This window comes from Phaenicophaeus curvirostris, chromosome 5, assembly GCF_032191515.1.
Source record: "Phaenicophaeus curvirostris isolate KB17595 chromosome 5, BPBGC_Pcur_1.0, whole genome shotgun sequence".
NCBI classification, from domain to species: Eukaryota; Metazoa; Chordata; class Aves; order Cuculiformes; family Cuculidae; genus Phaenicophaeus; species Phaenicophaeus curvirostris.
In genome coordinates, this window is record NC_091396.1 from 66,439,468 (window position 1) to 66,462,503 (window position 23,036).

The 23,036-nt window shown below is 45.6% G+C and overlaps 2 protein-coding genes across 13 annotated transcripts in view; one reads left to right on the forward strand and one right to left on the reverse strand.

Moving 5' to 3' along the window:
- Positions 1 to 1,673: 1,673 nt before the first annotated feature.
- Positions 1,674 to 12,616, reverse strand: TIMM9 (translocase of inner mitochondrial membrane 9). 2 transcript variants are annotated; one of them, XM_069856932.1, is made up of 4 exons: positions 12,502 to 12,616; positions 6,703 to 6,771; positions 6,146 to 6,241; positions 1,674 to 2,191 (listed from the first exon to the last, which is right to left on the reverse strand). In XM_069856932.1, exons 2-4 carry the CDS (start codon positions 6,739 to 6,741, stop codon positions 2,057 to 2,059), a joined length of 270 nt encoding a protein of 89 aa, XP_069713033.1. In that variant the 5' UTR covers positions 6,742 to 6,771; positions 12,502 to 12,616; the 3' UTR covers positions 1,674 to 2,056. The 2 variants fall into 2 exon arrangements, with proteins under 2 accessions (XP_069713033.1, XP_069713032.1); XM_069856931.1 differs by having other exon boundaries at positions 12,506 to 12,608.
- Positions 12,617 to 12,660: 44 nt separating this feature from the next.
- The window catches only part of KIAA0586 (KIAA0586 ortholog), an 83,134-nt gene continuing 72,758 nt past the window's right edge, over positions 12,661 to 23,036 (forward strand). For 3 of the 11 annotated variants that reach the window (XM_069856740.1, XM_069856741.1, XM_069856745.1), the window contains exons 1-8: positions 13,014 to 13,543; positions 15,613 to 15,679; positions 16,353 to 16,530; positions 16,906 to 17,142; positions 18,237 to 18,405; positions 18,907 to 19,074; positions 19,865 to 19,985; positions 20,812 to 20,956. In XM_069856740.1, coding sequence (XP_069712841.1) covers positions 13,231 to 13,543; positions 15,613 to 15,679; positions 16,353 to 16,530; positions 16,906 to 17,142; positions 18,237 to 18,405; positions 18,907 to 19,074; positions 19,865 to 19,985; positions 20,812 to 20,956 — 1,398 coding nt within the window. In that variant the 5' untranslated portion in view covers positions 13,014 to 13,230. Of the gene's footprint in view, positions 12,670 to 13,013; positions 13,544 to 15,264; positions 15,320 to 15,612; positions 15,680 to 16,352; positions 16,531 to 16,905; positions 17,143 to 18,236; positions 18,406 to 18,906; positions 19,075 to 19,864; positions 19,986 to 20,811; positions 20,957 to 23,036 lie in introns of those variants that run through there. The other 8 variants (XM_069856748.1, XM_069856742.1, XM_069856743.1 and 5 more) reach the window with 6 other exon arrangements.

The window sequence follows — 23,036 nt, forward strand, 5'->3', positions numbered from 1 at the left end:
TGGCTGGTACAGAACACGTAAACGAGACATTTGGAACACACGTATTTCTTCCAGTGCTGAAAGGCACCTGAACAGATTTCTGTGGAGAGCTGGGGCAGCTCTTAAGAGCAGCAAGCAGAGCAGCACAAGTAGCAGGCGCCCTGTGCTGCAGGCAGGGCCTGGGAATCCACAGCCTGGGTAGCTGAGAGTTGGAGAAGTAAAGAAAAAAGATGCAGGCAGGAGATCTTTCTGTCAAACTGCTGCTGGAAATCAAAAGCTGCAGAGAAGGTAACAACAAAAAAAGCACGTGGGCAGGCTTCCTGCCATTGCTGTTCCTTCTTGCGGCCTTTCTACCCAACAATAGAACCTGGTAGCTCACAACAAATAGCTTTGTTTCAGTCTTTATTGCTTGATCTCAAAATCGATACGGTAATCCTGATGTTCGGTTGGTTTTGTTGCTGTATTTTATCAGTTGGAACTAAAGACCCGTTGGCAGTCGGTCTGCTGCACTGACACTCTGACTGACTGCAGGGTTTCAGCTACCGAGATGCTTTCAAAGGACTGATGTGTTTCCTAAACTAAAACCAAACATCAGAACAGCTGCTTCCACAGACTTCCCTCTGCACTCAGCCAGCAGCAAAGACAACGAACGTGGTTTTGTGCCAACCTTGTACTTTCTGCTGGCATTCCCAGCATTACAGGAGAAAACTTCTCAATAAGGGTGGTGAGACACTGCAGCAGGTTGTCCAGAGGAGTGGTGGATGCCCCTCCTGGAGGCATTCAAGGATGGGTTGGATGGCGCTTGGAGCGCCTGATCCAGTGGGAGGTGTCCCTGCCCATCGCAGAGGGCTTGGAACTGGACGGGCTTGAAGGTCTCTTCCAACTCTAACCATTCTATGATTCTATAAAACTCAGCACGTGGAGCACATCGTGATTGGATCAGCCCAGGGAGCTGGGTTTGGAGGAGTCTGTGGGTTCCCTGAGGGAAACAGGCAGTCTAGGAGTTGCCTTGGGCACAGGTGCTGTTCATAGAATCACAGAATCACCAAGTTGGAAAAGACCCACTGGATCATCAAGTCCAACCATTCCTATCAAACACTAAACCGTGTCCCTCAGCACCTCATCCACTTGTCCCTTAAACACCTCCAGGGAAGGTGACTCAACCCCCTCCCTAGGCAGCCTGTTCCAGTGCCCAATGACCCTTGTCAGTGACCTGGTGAAGCATGAGGCAAACATAACCTAGGGGTGAGCTGGCAGAGCATCGCTCCCTGCTTGAACTCATTAGCAACAGCAGTTGTCTGTCATTTATAACCACCCATGGCTCCACGCTCTATAATCATCACCCTCCAGCACTCCAGGACAGCCAAAATGAGCCCGAGGCTCTGTGAGGGTGGCTCAGCAGAAGTTCTTCCCAAATTAGAAGAAATAACTTACTCAGAAATCATAGAATCATAGGTTTCCAGGTTCGAAAAGACCCAGTAGATCGAGTCCAACTATTCCTCTATCAACCACTAAACCATGTCCCTCAGCACCCTCAAATCCCCAGGTGCTGAAACAAAGTCACTAATTCTGTTACCAATTAACAACTCTTACCTATCAGAACTCTAGAGGAGCTGAGGATTGTGATCACAGCAACAAAACAGTGCTCTCAGTGTCCTAAAAACCTGTCTCTGCAAAGAACAAACGTGCAAGCATACAGTTCCCATTTATTTTACTTGAATGAAATAAAAAAAAGTGTACTTCCTATCTTACACTTTTTTTCATCTGACCCTTTCCTAGCAGAAAGGAATTGCAGCCCTCCCCCCAGCCTTGAAATTTAAACCTCCTGGTCTGTCGGTTCTGAAAAGGTTTGTGTCAGCGTTACTCCATCGTAGAGCAAATGGGACCTTGGTGACAGACTCCACTGCTGGTCCAGCATGACTTCTTGTTTAACCCTCTGTGGTTTCCACTGTCTGAGCAGCGTCTGGAACTCTCTTGTGAGTTGTCGGACATACATCCTGACAGTAGAAATTCCAAAGTGTGTTCTTGCCCAAGAGACACCGGCACTGCTTGCGAGGTCTGAGCAGAGCGCTCTTGGCTAACGAGGCTGGCTAAGCAGTCCGGCTTTAGCTGCCAGGGCTTCGTTCTGCTGGATGTGGTACTCCTGGAACCTCATGGAGATCCTCTGCGTCATCTTTAAATACTTCTGTAGGCAGTGGTCCGAGCACGTCATCTGCAGGAAGAGGGGAACAGAAGGCTTCAAGCAGCAATTAAAGCACTTCCCCAAACAGGACCCAAAATAGAATCACGGACAGGGAAAACCCAGTCAGCAGGGGTTTATCAAAGGCAGGTCCTGCCAAACTAACCTGATCTCCTTCTATGACAAGGGGACTCGCTGGCCAAGGGAAAGGCTGTGGGTGTAGCGTACCTGTAGATCAGTGAAGCCTTTGACACTGTTTCTCACAATATCCTATTTGAGAAACTGTCGCCTCTGGCCTGGATGGAGGCACCCGCTGCTGGGTAACAAACTGGTTGGCTGGCCGGGCCCAGAGACTGGTGGGAAATGGAGTTAACTCCAGCTGGAGGCCAGTTCCAAGTGGTGTCCCCAGTGCTGGGCCCAGCCCTCCTCAATATCTTTATCAATGACCTGGATGAAGGCATCGAGAGACCCTAAGTTTGTGGATGACACTAAGCTGGGTGGAAGTGTGGATCTGCTGGAGGGCAGGGAGGCTCCAAAGGGATCTGAACAGGCTGGACCACTGGGCTGAGTCCAATGGCAGGAGGTTTAACAAGACCAAATGCCGGGTCCTGCACTTGGGGCACAACAACCCTGAGCAGTGCTACAGACTGGGAGAAGTCTGTCTAGAAAGCTGCCTGGAGGAGAGGGACCTGGGGGTGTTGGTTGACAGCGACTGACCATGAGCCAGCAGTGGCCCAGGTGGCCGAGAAGGCCAACAGCCTGTATCAGAAATGGTGTGGTCAGCAGGAGCAGGGAAGGGATTGAGTCTCTGTACTTGGTGCTGGGGAGGCTGCACCTCGAATCCTGTGTTCAGTTTTGGGCCCTTCATTACAAAATGAACATTGAGGGGCTGCAGCGTGTCTACAGAAGCATTTTATTTTGCAATAAATACTTAACTTCTTAGATTAGTATCTTCTTTTAATTCTCTTTACAAACAGAGACTATTTTTGACAGCCAAACATGGTCTACCGTGTGCTAGCTCAGTTTAGCCTTTTTTGACCTTGTTCCTATCAGCTCTCCCAGTCACCTTGTTCTTGCTGGTTAACCTTCACAAAAGCAGCCAGAGCTCCCGCTCAAGTTCTATCAGTCAGCTGGACAGGAAAAGAAATACCAGGGCCTATTCCATACTTGGTATTAGTTTTTAAACTTAGAAAGGCTTTTTTCTTTCTTTAAGTACAGAAAAAGAATTACGAGATTTCTGAGCAACAGTTCTACCAATTGGATATTCTGTATCATGGTTCTGAGCCTTGCTATCACTGTAAAAAATAATAAATTGAAATAGGAAAGACAGAGGACGACTTTGCAGCATTACCAGAAAACCAGAAACTGCCTTGGTCCTGCTCAGGATGAAGAGGTGTGAAAAGCAGAAGGGCTGAAAATGAACAAGACAAAAAAACCCCGTGCAGCTCTGCACACAACCTGCCCTACTCTCTCCTCGTCCTGGCACCATCTACAGCAAAACCTGCTAAGCAGGAATTAAGTCTGACTAGGAAAGAAATTCTGGAACTACCTTAAGCCCAGAGGGCGTGGTATTTGTGATCGGATGCCTGGGGAAGTCTGGACTTGCAGTGCAGACTCAAAGGGAAAGAGGTCAGAAGCTGCTTTTCCAAATGTAGAATCCTGAAGGAGATTCATGGAGTTTCTTGATTGTTTAACAAGAAACTACAACTTTAGATTTCAGCTTGATTATTTAACAAGGAATTACAACCTTAGATTTCAACAGGACTCTGGGGTGTATCAAGAAGGGCATCACCAGTAGAAATAAAGAAGTTATTATTCCACTCTACTCAGCGCTTGCCAGGCTGCATCTGCAGTCCTGCATCCAGTTTTGGTCCCCGCTATACAAAAAAGATGCGGACAGGCTGGAGAAGGTCTGGAGAAGGGCCACTGGGTCACCTTCCATATGAAGTAAGGCTGAAAGAACTGGATTTGTTCAGCTTTGAGAGGAGAAGGCTTAGGGGAGAACTTATTCCCATGTCCCAGTACATAAAGGGTGTCTGCCAAGAGGATGGAGACTCCCTTTATAGGAGGAGTCACACGGAAAAGACAAGGGGTAGTGGGCATAATTTCTTCCTGGGGAGAGGAGAACAGTGAAACATTGAAGTAGTGGATTCCTCTACACTGAACACTTCTAGGGCTCAGCTTGACAGGCTGCTGGGCCATCTCATTGGAACTATAGATAACCTAAAAGGTTGGACCAGATGATCCCCGAGATCCCTTCCAACCTGGCATTCTGTGATCCTGTGATTTTCCTGCCAGATCAGACCAGCATCCCGTGGTCTTTAATTCCCCTCCAATGAGCATTCTTTGGTTTTGGATCCCAGATCTTTAACGAAAGACTAAATGAACCATTACTTAAAGCAAAAATTCTAGTAACACTTTGAATGACAGAAGAAAGAAGTACAATTCTTCACTGGAAATCAGACACCATCCCAGAAAGGTAAAGAGGTTGTGCCACTAACGCTTCTGTTAATGATGCTCTTTGTATTGTTCAAGCAACTCAAAACGAGTCAAAGTCAGTAACAAGACCTTATCCAGAATAATTCTGACCTCCTGCAGTCAATAAAACCTCCACTAACGCAGACACAGAACAGATGAGGGAAACAAGGAATCTATCTTGGGAAGCTAAGAGAGCTTTGTATAGCACAGCAGAACAAAAGCTGAAGAGCACGATTTTTGCCTGTGCTGAGGAGTTAAGCTCCAAGGATGCAGAAAAAGCACAAATCCGATGGTTACTTTAAAACTTGAGGGTTTTTTATCCCTACCAGCAGAGTCAAGAAAAGGTTATTGGACTTTTAACCAACAAAATTACAAGATTCTGAAACAGGCTCTCAACAGGAGAGGAGAGCCAAAAAACTGCAGTTAATCTTGTTGAGAGCTTAATCTTTTTTTTGCAGATGACTGTGATGGAGCTCCCTGCAATGCAGAGAAGTGGATTTAACAGCCAGAGCTTTGGAGGTCTGTGTTCCTATGATTTACTACAATGCAGGGAATGTGGGCAAGTAAACAAGTGTTTCAGTAGAGGTCTACCTTCAAAGAGTGAGATGGAGGCTGTAGGGGGGCAACCTCCATGTCCACAACGATATTACCCGTTGGAAGCTGAGGCACAAGAACCTCCACTCATCACTCAGATAATGAAACACACAGAACTGCAATGAGCAGCCAATACTCGCAGCGAGATAGGGAAGATTCCCTCTGTGTGTACACACTGAAAAGATGACAATAACAAAGCCTCAAGAGGTCCTAGGCCATAGTTTACCTGTAACTGATGATCTAACACATCAAAAGTGTTTGGCTTGCTTTTTTTGTTTGGCTGGTTTCTTTTTATACAGAAACTGACAGGATGCAAAGAAGTAATTGCCAGCACCTTATGACATACTCAGAGAAACAAAACTACATAATTCGCTTCCTTTGTCACTTGGAAGCTATGTCCTAGACACCTATACTCCAGTAAAGACTGCTAACTAGCTTTTTAGCTCATTTAAAGATTCTAAGATGTTTCTGAAATTTGAATGCTACAAGTCTTATGAGAGTTGGCTGAGAGAACTGGGATTGTTTAGCCTGGAGAAGAGGAGGCTGAGGGGAGACCTCATTATTCTACAGCTCCCTGAAAGGAGGTTGTAGTGAGGCGGGTGTTGGTCTCTTCTCCCAAGTAACAAGTGATAGGACAAAGGAAATGGGCTCAAGTTGTTCCAGGGGAGGTTCAGATTGGATATTGGGAAAAATTTCTTTACAGAAAGAGTGGTGAAGCATTCGAATTGGCTGCCCAGGGAGGTGGTGGAGTCTCCGTTCCTGGATGGATTTAAAAGACTGGTAGGTGATGTGCTCAGGGATCTAGTTTGGTAGTGGACAGGTATGGTTGGACTCGATCTCAAAGGCCTTTTCCAACCAAGTGATTCTATGATTCCACACCAAAGGGTCATTAAAAGCACAGGAAACATTACCTACCTCTTCTGGTTGAACCTCTCGGCTAGTGAAATCCTTTATGCAATCCAGGAAGCAGTTTTCTGTCAGTTTATTGTATGTTCCTAGAAACTCCTTGAACTATAAGTAAAAATTGACAGACAACGAGCATTAAAAAAAAAACCTGCATCAATTCTTATTACACGCCGCTGCATGGGCCACCTGGTGACACTAACATTTAAAGGACAAGTCACTACAAAAATTTACTATCAGTCGGAAGTTTTCAGCACCAAACGGTGTTGGTACTCAAATCAGACACTACACTGTCTCTGTCGATGGGAAAAGGTTGGATGGGGCTTGGAGAAACCTGATCCAGTGGGAGGTGTTCCTGCCCATGGCAGGGGTTGGAACTGAATGATCTTGAAGGTCCCTTCCAACCCAAATCATTCCATGGTTCTATGAAATTTTGGTTGCTATAGAACTAGTCTTAACACAGGTAACTCAAACCTTCTATTTTTTTCCACGCCCTACACCTTTTACTCTATGTGAGAATGTAATATAAGACCTTAAAATCCACCACTCATGAAAATTCAGCATCTTACCTGCTTGATCTGATCAGATTCTGATATTTGTCCAGCCATATTCCACCACCTGTGGTTCGCTCACCTATTCTGAAGATAAAAGGAGAATTTCACAAAAATGCATACATATTAACTGCAACTTTTTAAAACATGGAATTCTATACGTTCTGGAAGTGTGCTTAAATGTGACTTTGCTAGCAAACTTTCCAGCCATCCACTTGAAGGGATGTTATCCATTTGAAATATATGACATTAAAAGAACATCCAAGATAATTCCAGGTATGAAACCTTCCCCTATCCACCTGTTCATTGCTTTCTTATAAGCACTTTTTAAGCATTTCAAACCATGGTTTTCAAACAGGTTTTCTAGACTACTGAAAGCTTTTCCCTTAATTTATGGATTATCCAATACCTAGCAGGTGACAATGTGAGCTATTATTACACAGTGACAAGAACAAGAACCTTCAGTTTAATTTGCATCAACTTGTGCAAGAAAAATTAGCACTGATGTGTAATGACTTTGTGAAAAAAGTTCATTTAGCCCTTTAGCAAGGGGTCCTTAAAATTAATCTTGTATTATGTGTTGCCCAATTTTGAGCAAGCCATTCATATTTTAGAAAATTTAAACTATTCCAGTCTCCCTGCAGGGGGAGAGGGTAAAGCAAGTCTTTCGAACAAGAACAAAATGACATTCATAATTATTTGTACAGCAGAAACAAAACTAAGCAACTAAAAACAGCATCAGGGAGCTCTCACAAGCACCCAGCCTCCCTACACCCGCTCCTGGTAGCAGAGTGATTATAACATTTGCCTCCTACTACAACTGGAAGTCAGTTCAGGGACGGGAGGTGAAGACCACATGTGAATCTTGGATTCAGAATGCAAAGCCCTTCAACCAAGAATCCTCACAGGCAGAGAGGTCACACAGGTTGCTCCTACAGGGAACCTACAGCGTGCGGTTGCTCAGAAGCAGCAAAGCGTTACTCAGGTTAATGTAAACCCTGAACTTGTGACAGGAGGAGTGGACAGGACTATCACCAGGGACAACTCAGGAACATGGATCGTGACTCTGCTTTCTCATGTCCCAGCCTGCTAGAAGAAACATCAGTAACAATTCTGTGAAGTCAGCTTAAGTTGATTGTTAGAGAGTTAAAAACCACAGAGGACAGGAAAGACTTTTTTTCCTCTCCCAAGCACAGAAAGCTAAAAGCTTCAACTGTCAGTGCCATTTTCTCACACTCAGCATTGCTTCATTATGCTTGTTGGTAACAAAACCTCATCTTTTGTTCTCCCATGACCAGTTTGGCCAGCTTAAAATGACAGTTTTACTGAACTGCAGTTCCACAAAGCTTTAACACTTGCACTTAGGAAACAGCTCTGATGTCAATCAGCACAATGGCCCTCTCTGATTTCAAGTGTCTGAAGCACTTCTCCCTCTACAGGTGTTTTACACTTTCAACACAGCAGACAACGAAGCTACACGACTGCTGCAGCTCTACAGTAGCTCTAAATTACAGCCTTAACATCTAAAAACATGTTCCTGCACGTTCCCAGAAATGCATCTATATGGTTTACTCTTAAAGCGTGTTAGATGCATCATTCCTAGTTTGCAGCCTGGAGTTCTTTCCTCTGGGCTACATGTGATTTGAAAATCTGCCCTTGCCCTTTTGCACACATCTCACTGCAGGAAGCAGCTATAATCTCCAAATAAAGCTCCGCAACAAGGGACACGTGGTCTGGATGCTCTGGTTCACCAGGAAAGCAGCGACAGCTGGGAAGTCTCCCTTCCTGAACGCCCTAGAGCTCTTCCAAATATGTTTTGATGTTCTAATGAGATGTTCTTTTAAGATGAGCCTCTCAGAGACAAATCAGCAGTTAAGGATAACCGAAGGCTTGGTTATCTCATAGTTCAGCATACTGGGTTTTCCATCATCTTTCCAAATATAATATAAAGGCCTTAGCCAGCCAGATCTGTGGAAGCTGTGACAGGAGCTGGCAGCCGTAAGAAGCAAGTGAAGATCTATGCAAGATGCATCCCAGCTCCCAGCCCTATTTTAGAATCTGGAAAATGCTTCTAGTATTTCCTTCTGCTGTGGGTGCCACTCCCATTGCCATGGAAACATGGAAACACTACAGAGTGACATCTTTAAACAAGTAAAACTCCTTCACTAATTAAAACTAGCGGTCAGGTTAAGGATTCCTAACGAGCCTGGGTCAATCATTTATGTGTTTCCACAGCAGAAGGAACAGGAGCCAGAACTATGGAGGTCAGAACTCTTCTAAAACTTCTTATCTGTGAGAATACAGCTTCCTCAGCTATATCTCACGGCATTTGGAAGCAGAGGGCTCATGAACACAACTCCTACCTGCTAATGCCTGGGATACAGCCTTTGATTATTGTATAATAATTGTACAATAATATTGTACAGGCATACTGCTGGGCGGCTGAATATCTGCCTTCAGTTCACAGCCTGGAGCTCTGACAGGTGAAACATGGTGTAAACTACATCAGTGGGAAAAAAACCCTTCTCAGTGTAACGTACAGGGTAGGGAGACTCCAAAGGGATCTGAACAGGCTGGACCGCTGGGCTGAGACTAATGGCATGAGGTTTAACAAGGCCAAATGCCGGGTCCTGCACTTGGGGCACAACAACCCTGAGCAGCTACAGACTAGGAGAAGTCTGGCTGGAAAGCTGCCTGGAGTACAAGGACCTGGGGGTGTTGGTTGACAGCAACTGACCATGAGCCAGCAGTGGCCCAGGTGGCCAAGAAGGCCAATGGCATCTTGGCTTGGATCAGAAACAGCGTGGCCAGCAGGTCCAGGGAGGTTCTTCTCCCTCTGTACTCGGCACTGGTGAGACCGCTCCTCGAATCCTGTGTTCAGTTCTGGGCCCCTCACCACAAGAAGGATGTTGAGGCTCTGGAGCGAGTCCAGAGAAGAGCAATGAAGCTGGTGAGGGGGCTGGAGAACAGGCCTTCTGAGGAACAGCTGAGAGAGCTGGGGGTGTTTAGCCTGGAGAAGAGGAGGCTGAGGGGAGACCTCATTGCTCTCCACAACTACCTGAAAGGAGGTCGTGGAGAGGAGGGAGCTGGTCTCTTCTCCCAAGTGACAGGGGACAGGACGAGAGGGAATGGCCTCAAGCTCCGCCAGGGGAGATTCAGGCTGGATATCAGGAAAATATTTTTCATGGAAAGGGTCATTGGGCACTGGCAGAGGCTGCCCAGGGAGGGAGTCGAGTCACCTTCCCTGGAGGTGTTGAAAAGACGGGTGAATGAGGTGCTCAGGGACATGGTTTAATGGTTGACAGGAATGGTTGGACTCGAGGAGCTAAGAGGTCTTTTCCAACCTAGTGATTCTATGATCTGTTACCTAATCTTGTGTCAATGGAATCCTTTACAATGAAAGCTAAACAAGCCCTGTGTTTTGTTTTTCCCAGCTTTTCTGTGAGGAGCTACATTTTACTGGGTGAAATCCATCACCCTTGTCATCCTCATTAACAATCCCAGTTAGGTGCAGGCATGACCTACTCTTTACACAGAAGCTGGAATTTCTTTAAAACCTTCGCTTCTAACCGTGCACACAGAACACCACGCAAGTGTTTCTGCATGTGCGTAATAGGGACAAAGAATAAAAACATGAGGTCAAAGAAACGCATCAAGATAAAGCAGCCACAGCTTGTAGAGAAAGGATTTTTTCATCCTTGGGAATTATTAAGCTAGAACTTGATTGATGGCCGATTAAAAAAAACCTCATTGATGTAAAGAGCTCTTTACTGAAGCTAATCAAACTAAAAATACATACGTAACCAGCAGGCTGCTGAAGCAATCACGTAAAATTCAGGGCAAGAGGCAATTTAACGCTGAACTCCTGGTGCTGTGTGCCTGAGCAGCCAATCCTGGCTCTCCCCATTCCCCGAGCGGGCTCAGCCGCCCTCCCTCAGCCTGGTGCTCACAATGTGCTTACACCGAGATCTCCTCCTTGCTCTGGTGTGAGGTGGTTGGGTAACAAGCTGCACCTGGTGCACAGGTTGTTACCACTCACGATCTCATGGCCCCCCTCTGGAGGAAAACAAGTCAATGGTAGAAAAGGTCTCCTCGGAGTCGCAGAACGACCTGAGTTGGAGGCGACCCACAAGGATCATTGAGTCCAACTCCTATCCCTGCAGAGGCCACTCCTATCGCTGCATAAGGACCCTCCTAACTCCAAAGGTGAGTTAATGTTTTAAAGCTGGAACCAGGCAACCCCAGAGCCTCTCTGAGCAGGCCGAGCACATGCAAGGGCGTCTGTTCTGACAGAAAACACATATTTTTCAGGGGGGAGCCTCCTGTTTGAGTTAGATTAGGCCTGACTGATACCCGTGACCCAGAAAGATCAAAACCTGAGGTGGAGATAAAACAATTTCACCTGGGTGCGTTGTTTTTTTCCCTACCACCCTCAGTCTCACATCCCAAGGGCACCTTGAGGAGTTTGCCTGCCTCAGGAGACCCTCACTGCACCCAGGGTTCCTTATTAGGGAAAGGTTCTTCACCCAGAGGGTGGTGGAGCACTGGAACAGCTGCCTAGGGAAGCAGTCACGACACCAAGCCTGACAATACTCAAGAAGCATTTGGACCATGCCCTAAGACACACGGTGTGAACGTCGGGGGTGTCCTGTGCGGGGACAGGAGTTGGACTTGATGATCCTTGTGGGTTCCTTTTAACTCGGGTCATTCCATGATTTTATGGTCCTTCAGATCACTATACTGGCATTTTTCACGAAAACCCCCAAGTGTCTCAAGAGAGGTCAAATAAAATACACAAGCAACAAGCCCAGCAGTTTTTATAAACCAAGTTCTCTCCTTTTAAAAATAAATCAGTTCTGAAAAGTCTTCTAGACTTTTGCCAGGACTATCACCCACCTTTTCCAGGAGGGTTATGGGAATTGCAAATACTTTCTACCAATAACACCTCAAGCTCCGCCAGGGGAGGTTTAGGCTGGACATTAGGAAAAAATTCTTCACAGAAAGGGTCACTGGGCACTGGCAGAGGCTGCCCAGGGAGGGGTTGAGTCACCTTCCCTGGAGGTGTTTAAGGCACAGGTGGATGAGGTGCTGGGGGACATGGTTTAGTGTTTGATAGGAATGGTTGGACTCGATGATCCGGTGGGTCTCTTCCAACCTGGTTATTCTATGATTCTACATGCATGGATCAGGCCTTGAGCAACCTGATCCAGTGGGAGGCGTCCTTGCCCACGGCAGGGGGGTTGGAATTGGGGGAGATTTAAGGTTTAAGGTCCCTTCCAATCCAAACCTTTCTGTGATCACAGCTGGGCTCCAGGGCACGGGTTAAAACCCACCGGGAAACGGCATAAAGACTACACGAAGCTTCACAACAGCTCCTTGGACTCTTTCGAGGATTTGCCACTGTAGAAGTACATCATAATATCAAAAAAACCCCCAAAAAACCCAAACCGCAGCAGTGCTTGTCTTCAAGGACGAAGGTTTGTATTTTACACCGTACATTTTAACGGCCTAAAAGCACGGGCTCGTCTAGCGCTGCCTCCTCACCTCCTCCTCCGATTCCCCGGCCCGGCCCAGCCCCGCCAGGCCGAGCGGGACACGGATTCGCATCCCAGCGAGGGACAGAGCGGGGAAAACCCCGAAACGGGGATGAAAACCCCCGAAATGGGGATGAAATGCCTTATTCCCGCCACCCTCCCTGCCCGCGGGACGGAAAGGGAGGCCAGGGACGGAAAGGGAAGGCAGGGATGGAAAGAGAGGGATGGAAAGAGAGGGATGGAAAGAGAGGGATGGAAAGGGAGGCCCCGGGGATTCGCGCACCCACCGGCTCCGCCGCCGCCACCGCGTGCAGCGCCCGCCCCGCCACACCGGAACCGCGCCGACCGCGGGAGCGCGTTTCCCGCCGGGGGCTATTGAGGGGAGCACCGCGCGCAAGGCGCCAACGGGGAGGTGCGTGTTCCTTCCGCTAGTTGCTACGGGCGGGCGCGGGTAGGTTTCCCTCCGGGCGCTATTGAGGGGAGCACCGCGCCGGCTGGGGGAGCGCTTCCTTCCGGTGCTGAGGGGCGGCGGGGGGTGCAGCAGGTGGGGCGGCGGCTTCTGTCCGCCCCGGCCCCCCACACCCCCTCTGTCCTCCCAGGTCTCTTTGCCCTCCCCGGGCCCCCTTCTATCCTCTTAGGCCTCTCTGTTTGCCCCGGGGCCCCTTCTATCCTGCCAGGCTCTCTGCCCGCCCCGGGCCCCCCTCTCTCTTCCCAGGCCTCTCTGTCCGCCCCGGCTCCCCCGCGCCCCTCCCTCCGGGTCCTCCCAAACCGCCGGTATGCGGTGGGGAGGGGCTCTCCGCAGCCTTCAGGCCGCTCTCCTTGCGCGGGAGCGGGCGTTGTCGTAGTGTCCGGCCCGCAGAGGCGTCCTCGGGGCCTGGGAGCGGGTTTGAGGGCGTCGTCGGTGTCAGGGTAGCGATTTTGGGGGCGATTTCTCAGTCAGGGTAGCGCTTTCGGGGTAGCCTCTCTGTCAGGAGGCTGCTTTTGGACTCTAGAGCTGCCTGATGAGATCCTCATGGAAGGAAAAAGCAGCTCCAGTTCCAGCCAGGACTCCCTGGCCAGTCTCACAGCAGGTGATGTGCTCATTTGCTCCACTGGTGTCCATAGGGAAAGGTCCGTGGAAACTGTGACAGGAGCTGGTGGCTCTAAGAAGAAAGTGACAATTGCTGTCAAGAAGCTGCATGAAGCGGCCTCTCCCAACCAGGCAGCACCTGCAGCTTTGGCTGGGGACAAAGCACCCTGCGTGACCCCAGCCGTGCTGGTTTCCAGCCAGGGAGCCCCTCCCGGATCCTCCTGCAGTGTGGCACCGGGTGCAGGATTTACCATGGGTGGGTGCTTGGCTTAGACATGATTGTGTAGTGCTCTCAGCCATGTAGTAGATGTGTAAGGATGGAGGGATTTTTTTTGCTGGTCCTGCCAATATTTGCACTCTTTCCAAGGTTGTAGGATGGTTTGGGTTGGAAGGGACTTGAAAGCCCATCGAATTCCAGCCCCCTGCCACGGGCAGGGACACCTCCCGCTGGATCAGGGGCTCCAAGCCCCATCCAGCCTGGCCTTGAACCCCTCCAGGGATGGGGCAGCCACCCCTGCTCTGGGCAACCTGGGCCAGGGTGTGTTTGTTTGTTTGTTTTTCCAGACTTTGTTTTGCGTGAGAAAAGCAACTTGTGTAGGAGGAGATTTCCAGGGTACTGTTAGCAGAACTCTGGTCTTGCCTCCAGATTTCTTGTCCTTAATTATTAAATCTCACCTTTATCAGAAAAACTAAGACTTGTCATTCCATATCACAAATGTACAGTGCAGGAAGGTGTTAGGCAGCATCAGAGGATAAAACGATGTGCACATACAGGGACCTGAAAAAGAGAGTTAGCGAGATTGATGCTTTTCCCATCTGTCACTGTTCTGAACGGGGTTTGGAGCTCATCTTTTTAGGCACCGTGTGCGTGCCTTCAATTTTATGCCCCAAGTGTAGTCAGCAAGCAAATCTGTGCCACACAACGTTGCTCCTGCCAACAGACAGTGCTGAGCATTCCCAGTACCTGGGTCTTCTTTGTATTTTCATGAAATTCGGTGAATTATTCTATCGTTTTATATAGGAAGAGAGAACAAAGTCTTCTCTTTCCCTGCCTCTTTAAAGATGACTTTTTCTGGAAGTCTTGAGCTGGTAGATGTTCAAGCTGTATTACAGGGTTGCTGTTTTAAAGCAGTGCTTATTGGAGACTTGAAAGGTACTGAGTGTTAAGCATTGGAAGTCAGCGTTCTGAGAAGGTCATTCAGCTGTTTTTTTTTTTATTGGGAAAGTTTTTGCAGATTTAAAGAAACAATATGAGTTTCAGAGCTGGTCATTGAAACAATTCTTCAACCAAACTTGGGGAAAAAACAAGTTTCCCTGCTAACCACCATGACTTCATATTTTACTTGTTAAAATTGTTTTTATTCCCTTCTGGTCTTGGAAAGCAAGTAAACAAACCAACCTGGCTCCTCCTAAACTCTACCTGCTTGACACAAACAACATAAGCAAGTGCTGCCTCTACCAATGAAGTGCACGTAGATGAGTAAATAAAGTGAAAAAAAGAAATCACATCCTTTTCTGCAACTTTAAGAACTATTTGTAGTAGCATTAAGTAAATAATTTCAAGTCTTTATTTTTTTCTTATAGAATGAGATTGTAATGATGCACCACGTCCTCTTCAAAACTGACTCAATCTGTGCTGCTTATCGCTTCAGATAGAATGTTCCTTTTGTTTTTTTAAGAAACACTAATCAACCTCCTCATTTAAGGACTGAAAGTAATACTTTAGTTTCCTCTGTTGTGCTCTGAGGGACAGCAGCTGGCATATTGTCTATTAGCTGTGTGTAATTTGTGGTAGTGAAACACCAAGCCTGCTGCCCAGGAAACTGTCATAGGACAGTCTGCAATCCTTTTAGCATAATTTAAAACTGTTAAGCAAATCTCTTGTAATTTGTGATGACTGCGGGGAAATATTCATATCACAGTTTTATTTTTTTTAAAAGCTTTTTTTTTTTCCAAGTTAGAGTTTGTAGGATTTTATTAAGTGGGTTGTCTGAGCTCATTTATATGGCATTTCCTCTCAGATGTTGTGAAGGTAAGGTATTGTCATTTTCACAGTATTCCAAAATAGATTTTATTGATTCAATAACATTCAGTATTAGATAAAATTGCATTGAAGGAAGCCTGACCTTACTCTCATCATGATTTCTGTCTGCTACATAGTGCAGGGACACATTTTGTTACTGCAGTTGATAACGTGATTTGTGCAGGCAACAGACTATTCGCAGCAAAATTGTACATGTTGTTGAAATAACACTTTGTTTCAGTCTCTAAAACAGACTTTTTGTCTCAGTTAACCCAGCAAAGCTTGTATGTCCTTCCCCACAGATGACGTTTCTATTTCTCAATATGGTACTGGCCGGAGAGAGGCTTTGAGAGCGATGTTAAAGCAAAAGTAAGTATACGTTGTTGTTAGTCTCAGCTGTTCTGGTTCTGTACAGCTGTGCTGCTATACTACTACTCCAGTTTCTGCCACAATGCATAACTAATAAGGAGAAGTATTCTTTGTTCTCTGTTAACGTTCTTTTTTTGCTTATGAAGGTGTTTTCAGTTCATTTTATCATTCAGAGATCACTGAAGTGTCTTGTTTATTTTACATGTGCTTGGCAATGCCTTTAGACTATTTGAAATAATGATTTAATGGTACAAGAGTCAGGCAGGATCAGCTCTGATAGATAATTAATTTTGTGCCAAAACCATATAGTATTTTTAAGGACCGATAAGGACGCGTTCTGTTTATGCATAGGCTGGAAGTCTTGAAAGTCAGAAACACGGTTGAACTTTGCTACTAGTACGCTGAACTTCGCAAAATACAACCTGTAAATGTATTTCTTATTGTGGTTGCAGTCGTCACAGGGGAGTGCCTTATATATTAGCACTTGTGACATAATCCTGAGAAGTTTCTTGGGTCATGCTTAAAGATGACAATAAAATTTTCTTGTGTGTCAAGAGCTTCAAGGAGAAATGCTTTTATAAGGAATGATATCAATGCTGTATGAGGGAAATAATTTGCTTGGGGAGGATATGAAGAAAATGACGCTATTTAAGGCACTTGCTTGTTTTTGTAGAACTCAAAATACTCTTGTACAGAAGGAGGTGAAGGTGCACCTCTTAGGAAATGCCTCCACAGAAAAAAAAGAAAGCGTTGGTGAAGACACCAAGTCAGCACACAGGGAAGCTGATTCTGCAACAACCATCGCAGCAGCAACAGCTGCTGCCATTGCTACTACAGCTCCACTTCTTAAAGTAAGTAGCTTGAAGCAATATTAGTTCTTTGTCCTCTTAAAATAGTGTTTGTTGAAGTTGTTGGGAGTCGATCCAGAGAGACTGAACGTATCTGTGTTCTGTTTTCTGTCTGTTAATAGTGTCAGACTTAATGACCAGTGTAGGAGAGCTAATTTGAGTGTCGCTAAATGAGCGAATGGATGGAGACCATTTCATTTGTGTTTTAGAAGAATTTCCTAGTATTGCTAAACCACCAAATGTCAGGGCTAATTAGTATTTCTTTTGGCAAGCGCATCTTTCCACGCAGATGGGAAGGATGTTTTGTTCTTTTCATGCTTGCACACCTTTTGCAGTAAGGTTTTTTCTCTTCCTTCTATTTTCCCCCAACTCTTGCAGGTTCAAAATGATTTGGAAGCAAAAGTTAAGTCAGTTTCAGCATTACTTAGTAAACTGCAGGAGACAGACAGACGACTGCAGCAGCGCATTGCTGAACATCAAACAAATACGAAGACTCTACATGAGAAGCCCCACTGTCATGAGAGAGTCAGTGAGCTTGAAAAACAAATGAATGCTTTCATGATGCAACGGATTCAGCATTTGGAAAAGTTACAGGAGGAACAAATGAATATTCAGGTATCTAAGTAACAATGCAGCAGCTTTAGCTTAATCTTTGCTTTGCTATCTCAGTGTCAATATTATAATATTTTGAATCAAATCTTGGTATTAGAAAGAAAGATCCAATGGCCGGCACATGAACTTTTTGGGAAAAGTTTCATTTCTGATTCTGTGCCAGATATCTGCTCTCTTTCTGCTGTCGTTCTTGTGTCTGTGGGAAGAAAATGCAAAAATTGAGATGTTCTCATTCCCACTAAGAAATTTTGTAGACCTTTGTTAATTGAAGAAACTTTCATTAGTAAGTATCTGTTCAGACTAAACGTCTAAGAACAGTTATAAACTGTTTCTTTGGAGAGATCTCCAGGTTTTTTTTAAAGACAGAATAATGTCCAAGTGTGTCTGTGTTCTGAGGTTGTTGTAAATTAGTTTTCTCTCAAATAGCTTATCAAAATCTGATTAATGCCATCACACGACAAGCATTCATGTTTAGAGTTAGTCACGGTGGCTCCAACCCAGCCAATTTCAGCAGCAAAATACAAGCAGTTGGGCTCCCAGTTCCCTTGCCCCCCTCCCCACCCCATCTCTTGATGACTCTGCATCACCACGAACGCTGCAGAGCAGACGTGAGGGAAAGAGTCTGAGGTTAGGAGGGAGCTGGACTCAGAAACTGGATTCAGGAATGCATGGATCCGGGATCAGGAACAAACACAGACAAGGTTCTCATTGATCTCTCAGTTTTATACCAGTATGACTTATATGGGATGAAATCCTCTGTTAGTCAGTTTGGGGTCACCTGTCCTGTCCGCCCCTCCTTGCAGAGGTGGCTTGTTTTGCCTCTTTGACTTACAGCTCCACCAGCTTGAGGATGACCTTGGTTTCTATAGGAATAAGTATAAGCATTGGCCTTTCTGCATCCCGGTGTCCCATGTTATCGCTCCGAGAGAGAAATGCTGTCTGAAAAACACGCATTAAACTTTCAGAAAAAGAAGTTATTTAGACGAGACTGAGCTGAAGTTAGAAAACTGATTCTACTCCAGCTCAAACCGCAGCAGAATTTTGCTTGGGAAACTAATGCATATATATGAGAAGTACTTTGTAGTTTTGTCTCTCAGTCTCGTCTCCTCAGCTCTGCGGTCAGCACGGGCGGCTTACAGCAGGTCCACGTCCCTTCCTCTGGCCTCATGACACAACAGTCTGACAAACCAGAGCAGCAGTTGCTTCCAAATGAAGTATCTTCATGTCGGGGGCGTTTATTTCCTACCAGTGGTCCACTTGCCCGAGGTGAAGACAAATCCTTAACATCTTGCTTTCAGTGTTAGTTTTGCATTAATTTTGTTTCCATTTATATTGGATGTTATGTCACATCAGTAATGAGAAGTAAGCATCTCTTCTGTATAATTGATTTTATTGCCTAGTAACGTATGCTACTTATTCTATACACGTTCCAGTTTAAATTAAAGTGAGAGTTTGCTGTTTACTAACTGCTTAGTCTGTACCCAGCGACACCTAGGCTTAACCTAAAATGATGTTCCTGAGAAATAATCTGTGTGGAAGCTTGTAATGAACTAGATCATATGATGTTTGGGGTTTTTTTGATCCCTTTATAATAGCACTTGTAAGTATGAAACTTTCTTCCTGTTTATTTTTCTAACTAGTTCTAAATGGTTTGAATTTTTGTGAAAAATTCATGATATTGGTATGATTTTTTTTGCTCTAGATTTCTTTTCCTATGAAGAAAATTATTAACATTTAAGTAATGTTATGTTTTTTATTCTCCTGAAGCTTGTTCAAACCAGTTTCAAAGTTGTGGCGTTCATACACGAGAATCTCCTCTACAGATACCAGTTCCTCGTAGATGTGCTCCAGAACCTGTTTCAAAAAGTGTGAAAATCTCAAAGACAGAAAACCCTGTTACAGAAAAGGAAAATATTCCCAAATCCACAAGTGAAGGTATAGGGAGGAAGGCACTTTTGCCCATAAATAGTATGGCCTGGGGATTGCTTTGTGTGTCCTCATCTGTTCTGAGCTCTTGAGTTGCTGGCACTTCTAAGCACATATTCAGTATATTTGAGAGTATGAATGAAATGCCTTTTGTGTCGTCATCAGATCCTTCTTGGACTGCTGCTTCTGTCTCTTTTTTACAAAGCTGTCACACATTCCTATTGTTCCCTGGGTCCGTGAATAAGTGAAACAAGACAAAGGAAGAACACATACGCAACATTATGGAAGGAATGTTTCTCTGTGACTAATTGCCCTCACAGTTTCACCCATCTGTTTTCTAAGCTCAGTAATGTAAAACAGTCATAGCAAGATAGATAAATGAGAGGGGGTTTATGTGAATTTTCTTATCTGAAATAAATCATGGAATGGTTTGTGTTGGAAGATACCTTAAACGTCATCCAGTTCCAACGCCCCTGCCCATGGGCAGGGACACCTCCCACGGGATCAGGTTGCTCAAAGCCTCATCCAACCTGGCCTTGAACACCTCCAGGGATGGGGCAGCCACCACTGCTCTGGGCAACCTGCGCCTCCCCACTCTCACAGGAAAACATTTCTTCCTAATATCTAATCTAAATCTCCCCTCTTTCAGCTTAAAACCATTCCCTCTCACCCTGTATTTTAAAATCTAAGAATTATTTTTACTCTCCTTGGTGAGTGCTATATAATGGTGAAATATCTGGAAAGGAAGATAAAATATTAAATATACTGAACAAACTTAACTTCCTTTTTTCTGCCTTAGGTGAAGGGAGACTTCTTGAGCGTACTCTGTGTTCTCAAGAAATGCCACTGAGGCAAAGTGAGCCTTCCAAGAAGGCAGCATTAAACAGTGATAAAATGAGTGGGCATTCTGAGAAAGTCAGGTAAATGAATGGAACAATCTAAAATCGAGAAAGACTTCTTATTCGTTTTAATGAAATTAAGAAAGGTGTGTTGGGTATTGATGGTGTAATAGGATCTCTGGTGTGGTCCTTATCTCAGACAAAGCTGTGCTGGAAGCGAAACCCTGGAGCACTGATATTTTTCATGCTAAAGGTAGAAGAAAGTTTAGTGCTTGGGATAGTGCTTAAGACATTCTCAGACATCAGTGGATGTTGCTTGGAGTGCTTTTCTGTCATCGGGTTATGTTTCTTTTATTGTGGCACCTTGTGGGGTAGTATCAGGGAGTCAGTGATCCAGGCGTTGTGTTAAACGGGAATTGCCTTGGTCAGTGAGACTCCCAAGCTGTATGAGAACACTTGGCTGGGGAGGAACAGCCTCAGCCCATGAGTTTCTAAGCTTTAGGGTGGGTGAGGAAACGATCTTAGCCATTCACTCAGCAGCATGTTTTACCCCAGCAGTAATTTGATGTCGTAATTTCATAACGAGAAGCAGTTTCATAGATACTGTCTTATTTATGATAGTATAGACAAATATATTAGTTGCTTCAAATGGAAAAGTATCCCAAATTTAAATCTTGCTCTATTAGATCTGAATTTTAGATGTATTTCACTGTTCAGAATACAAGGATATAGCTAAGGGTTTAAGTGGTAAACAGAGAAACCCCAATAACTTGTCTTTAACAACTGCATTTTATAGAAAGGTTTGCTATTCTTGCTCTTTAGTTTCATGCTCAGTTTCAAAGTTGGCTGCTTTTTTGTGCCACGTGAGGAGCCATGAGACTTTAATCAAGAGTGTTTCTCCCATCAGGCATACTGCTTTGCAGACGGACTTATTCCCTGCTTTTGAAAGCTCCTTCCAAAATTACAATTCAATTGAGAAAACAGTGAAAAAAGCAGATGATTTACTCCAAGATCTTGGCCAGCTGAGAAGAGAGATGCGTGACATGCTACAGGTAAAGTGCATTCTATCAGAATCACCAGGAGTTTGAATAAGTGGAATAAAAAGTATGGAGACAAACTTAGTGGTCGGATAGTGGTAGAAACATTTACCTTGTTTCTGCCTCTGTAAAAAGACTGATGTTGGGGAACAATGTTCTGCTTATGTGCAGTCAACTTTAGGGATGATTTCAGCTGTTTCCTTTCTTCTTTTGCCATTTCTTTTTTTTTTTGAAGAGCACTGTTTTTAAAGAATTGTCTGGTATATATAATTGTATATTTTCTCACGCTAATGATTTTGTAGCTTTGGTGTTAAAATGGTTTTGTGCCGGCAGCATGTAACTTGTCTCTGGCTTTTGAAAAGTGAGTCTTTTATCCATTTGTTAACCTGTTCCATGTGGAAACATAGACATCTTGCCCATCTGCTGTGGTCTTGCTCTGTTCTTGTAAATATAAGCAGTGGGAAAGAGGAAAGACTTGAAAATTCAGAGGTTTGTGAGTTGCATTGGAACAGAATAGCTTTGATTCTGTTGGTTCATTTCAGTGGCTGAAGCTTTCAGCTTGCCTATTTCCCTAAAAATACTGTGTTATGTGCCAGTTAATGCTGCGTTTTTAGAAAACGTAGCTTCAGCTGTCATCTTTTATAGCTCAGCCGATGCATTGTTTCATAGATCTTGTGAGGTGTTAGTGGATAGTGTGTTGAACTGTTCTTACCAGTAAGGGAACTGATGCTGTGGACCTTGTTCACGGTGCAAATATTTGCTTACCTCTATTGCTAAAAACTTACCTTGAAGAGCAAACCTGAGCAGAGGCAGCACAGAAAGGGAAGAAGGAATGGCAGGTGAGAAAGACGCAGTTGACATAAATGGATTCAAATATTATCAAACCATAGATAATGGTTTGGGTTGGAATGGTTTGGGTTGGAAGAGACCTCAAAGCCCATCCAGTTCCACCCCCTGCAGTGGGCAGGGACACCTCCCGCTGGTTCAGGTTACTCAAAGGCTGCATCCAGCCTGGCCTTCAACACCTCCCGGAATGGAGGAGGCCCGACTTCCCTAGGCGGCAACGTTCTTCAAATACCTTTTCTCTCTTATGAAGAAGGTCAGTAGGAAGACAGAGATGATCACAGAATCACAGAATCACAGAATCACAGAATAACCAGGTTGGAAGAGACCCACCGGATCACCGAGTCCAACCGTTCCTACCAAACACTAAACCATATCCCTCAGCACCTCGTCCACCCGTGCCTTAAACACCTCCAGGGAAGGTGACTCAACCACCTCCCTGGGCAGCCTGTTCCAGTGCCCAATGACCCTTTCTGTAAAGAATTTTTTCCTAACGTCTAGCCTAAACCTCCCCTGGCGGAGCTTGAAGCCATTCCCTCTTGTCCTGTCCCCTGTCACTTGGGAGAAGAGGCCAGCACCCTCCTCTCTACAACGTCCTTTCAGGTAGTTGTAGAGAGCAATGAGGTCACCCCTCAGCCTCCTCTTCTCCAGGCTAAACAACCCCAGCTCTCTCAGCCGCTCCTCATAAGGCCTGTTCTCCAGCCCTTTCACCAGCTTTGTTGCTCTTCTCTGGACTCTCTCCAGAGCCTCAACATCCTTCTTGTGGTGAGGGGCCCAGAACTGAACACAGTATTCGAGGAGCGGTCTCACCAGTGCCGAGTGCAGAGGGAGGATAACCTCCCTGGACCTGCTGGTCACGCCGTTTCTGATCCAAGCCAAGATGCCATTGGCCTTCTTGGCCACCTGGGCACACTGCTGGCTCATATTCAGTCGGCTGTCAACCAACACCCCCAGGTCCCTCTCCTCCAGGCAGCTTTCTAGACAGACTTCTCCCAGTCTGTAGCACTGCATAGGGTTGTTGTGCCCCAAGTGCAGGACCCGGCATTTGGCCTTGTTAAACCTCATGCCATTGGACTCTGCCCAGCGGTCCAGCCTGTTCAGATCCCTTTGCAGAGCCTCCCGACCCTCCAGCAGATCGACACTTCCACCCAGCTTAGTGTCGTCCGCAAACTTGCTCAGGGTGCACTCGATGCCTTCATCCAGGTCATTGATGAAGACATTGAACAGGGCTGGACCCAGCACTGAGCCCTGG

Bases quoted from the DNA above. Each gene is read 5' to 3' on its own strand.
- TIMM9 (XM_069856932.1), bottom strand. From the start codon at position 6,741: ATGGCTGGACAAATATCAGAATCTGATCAGATCAAGCAG. The intron at 6,242-6,702 runs GTAAGATGCTGA...TTTTACTTATAG, and splicing joins AATCTGATCAGATCAAGCAG to TTCAAGGAGTTTCTAGGAAC. The intron at 2,192-6,145 runs GTAGGTAATGTT...CTCTTCCTGCAG, and splicing joins GAGAGGTTCAACCAGAAGAG to ATGACGTGCTCGGACCACTG.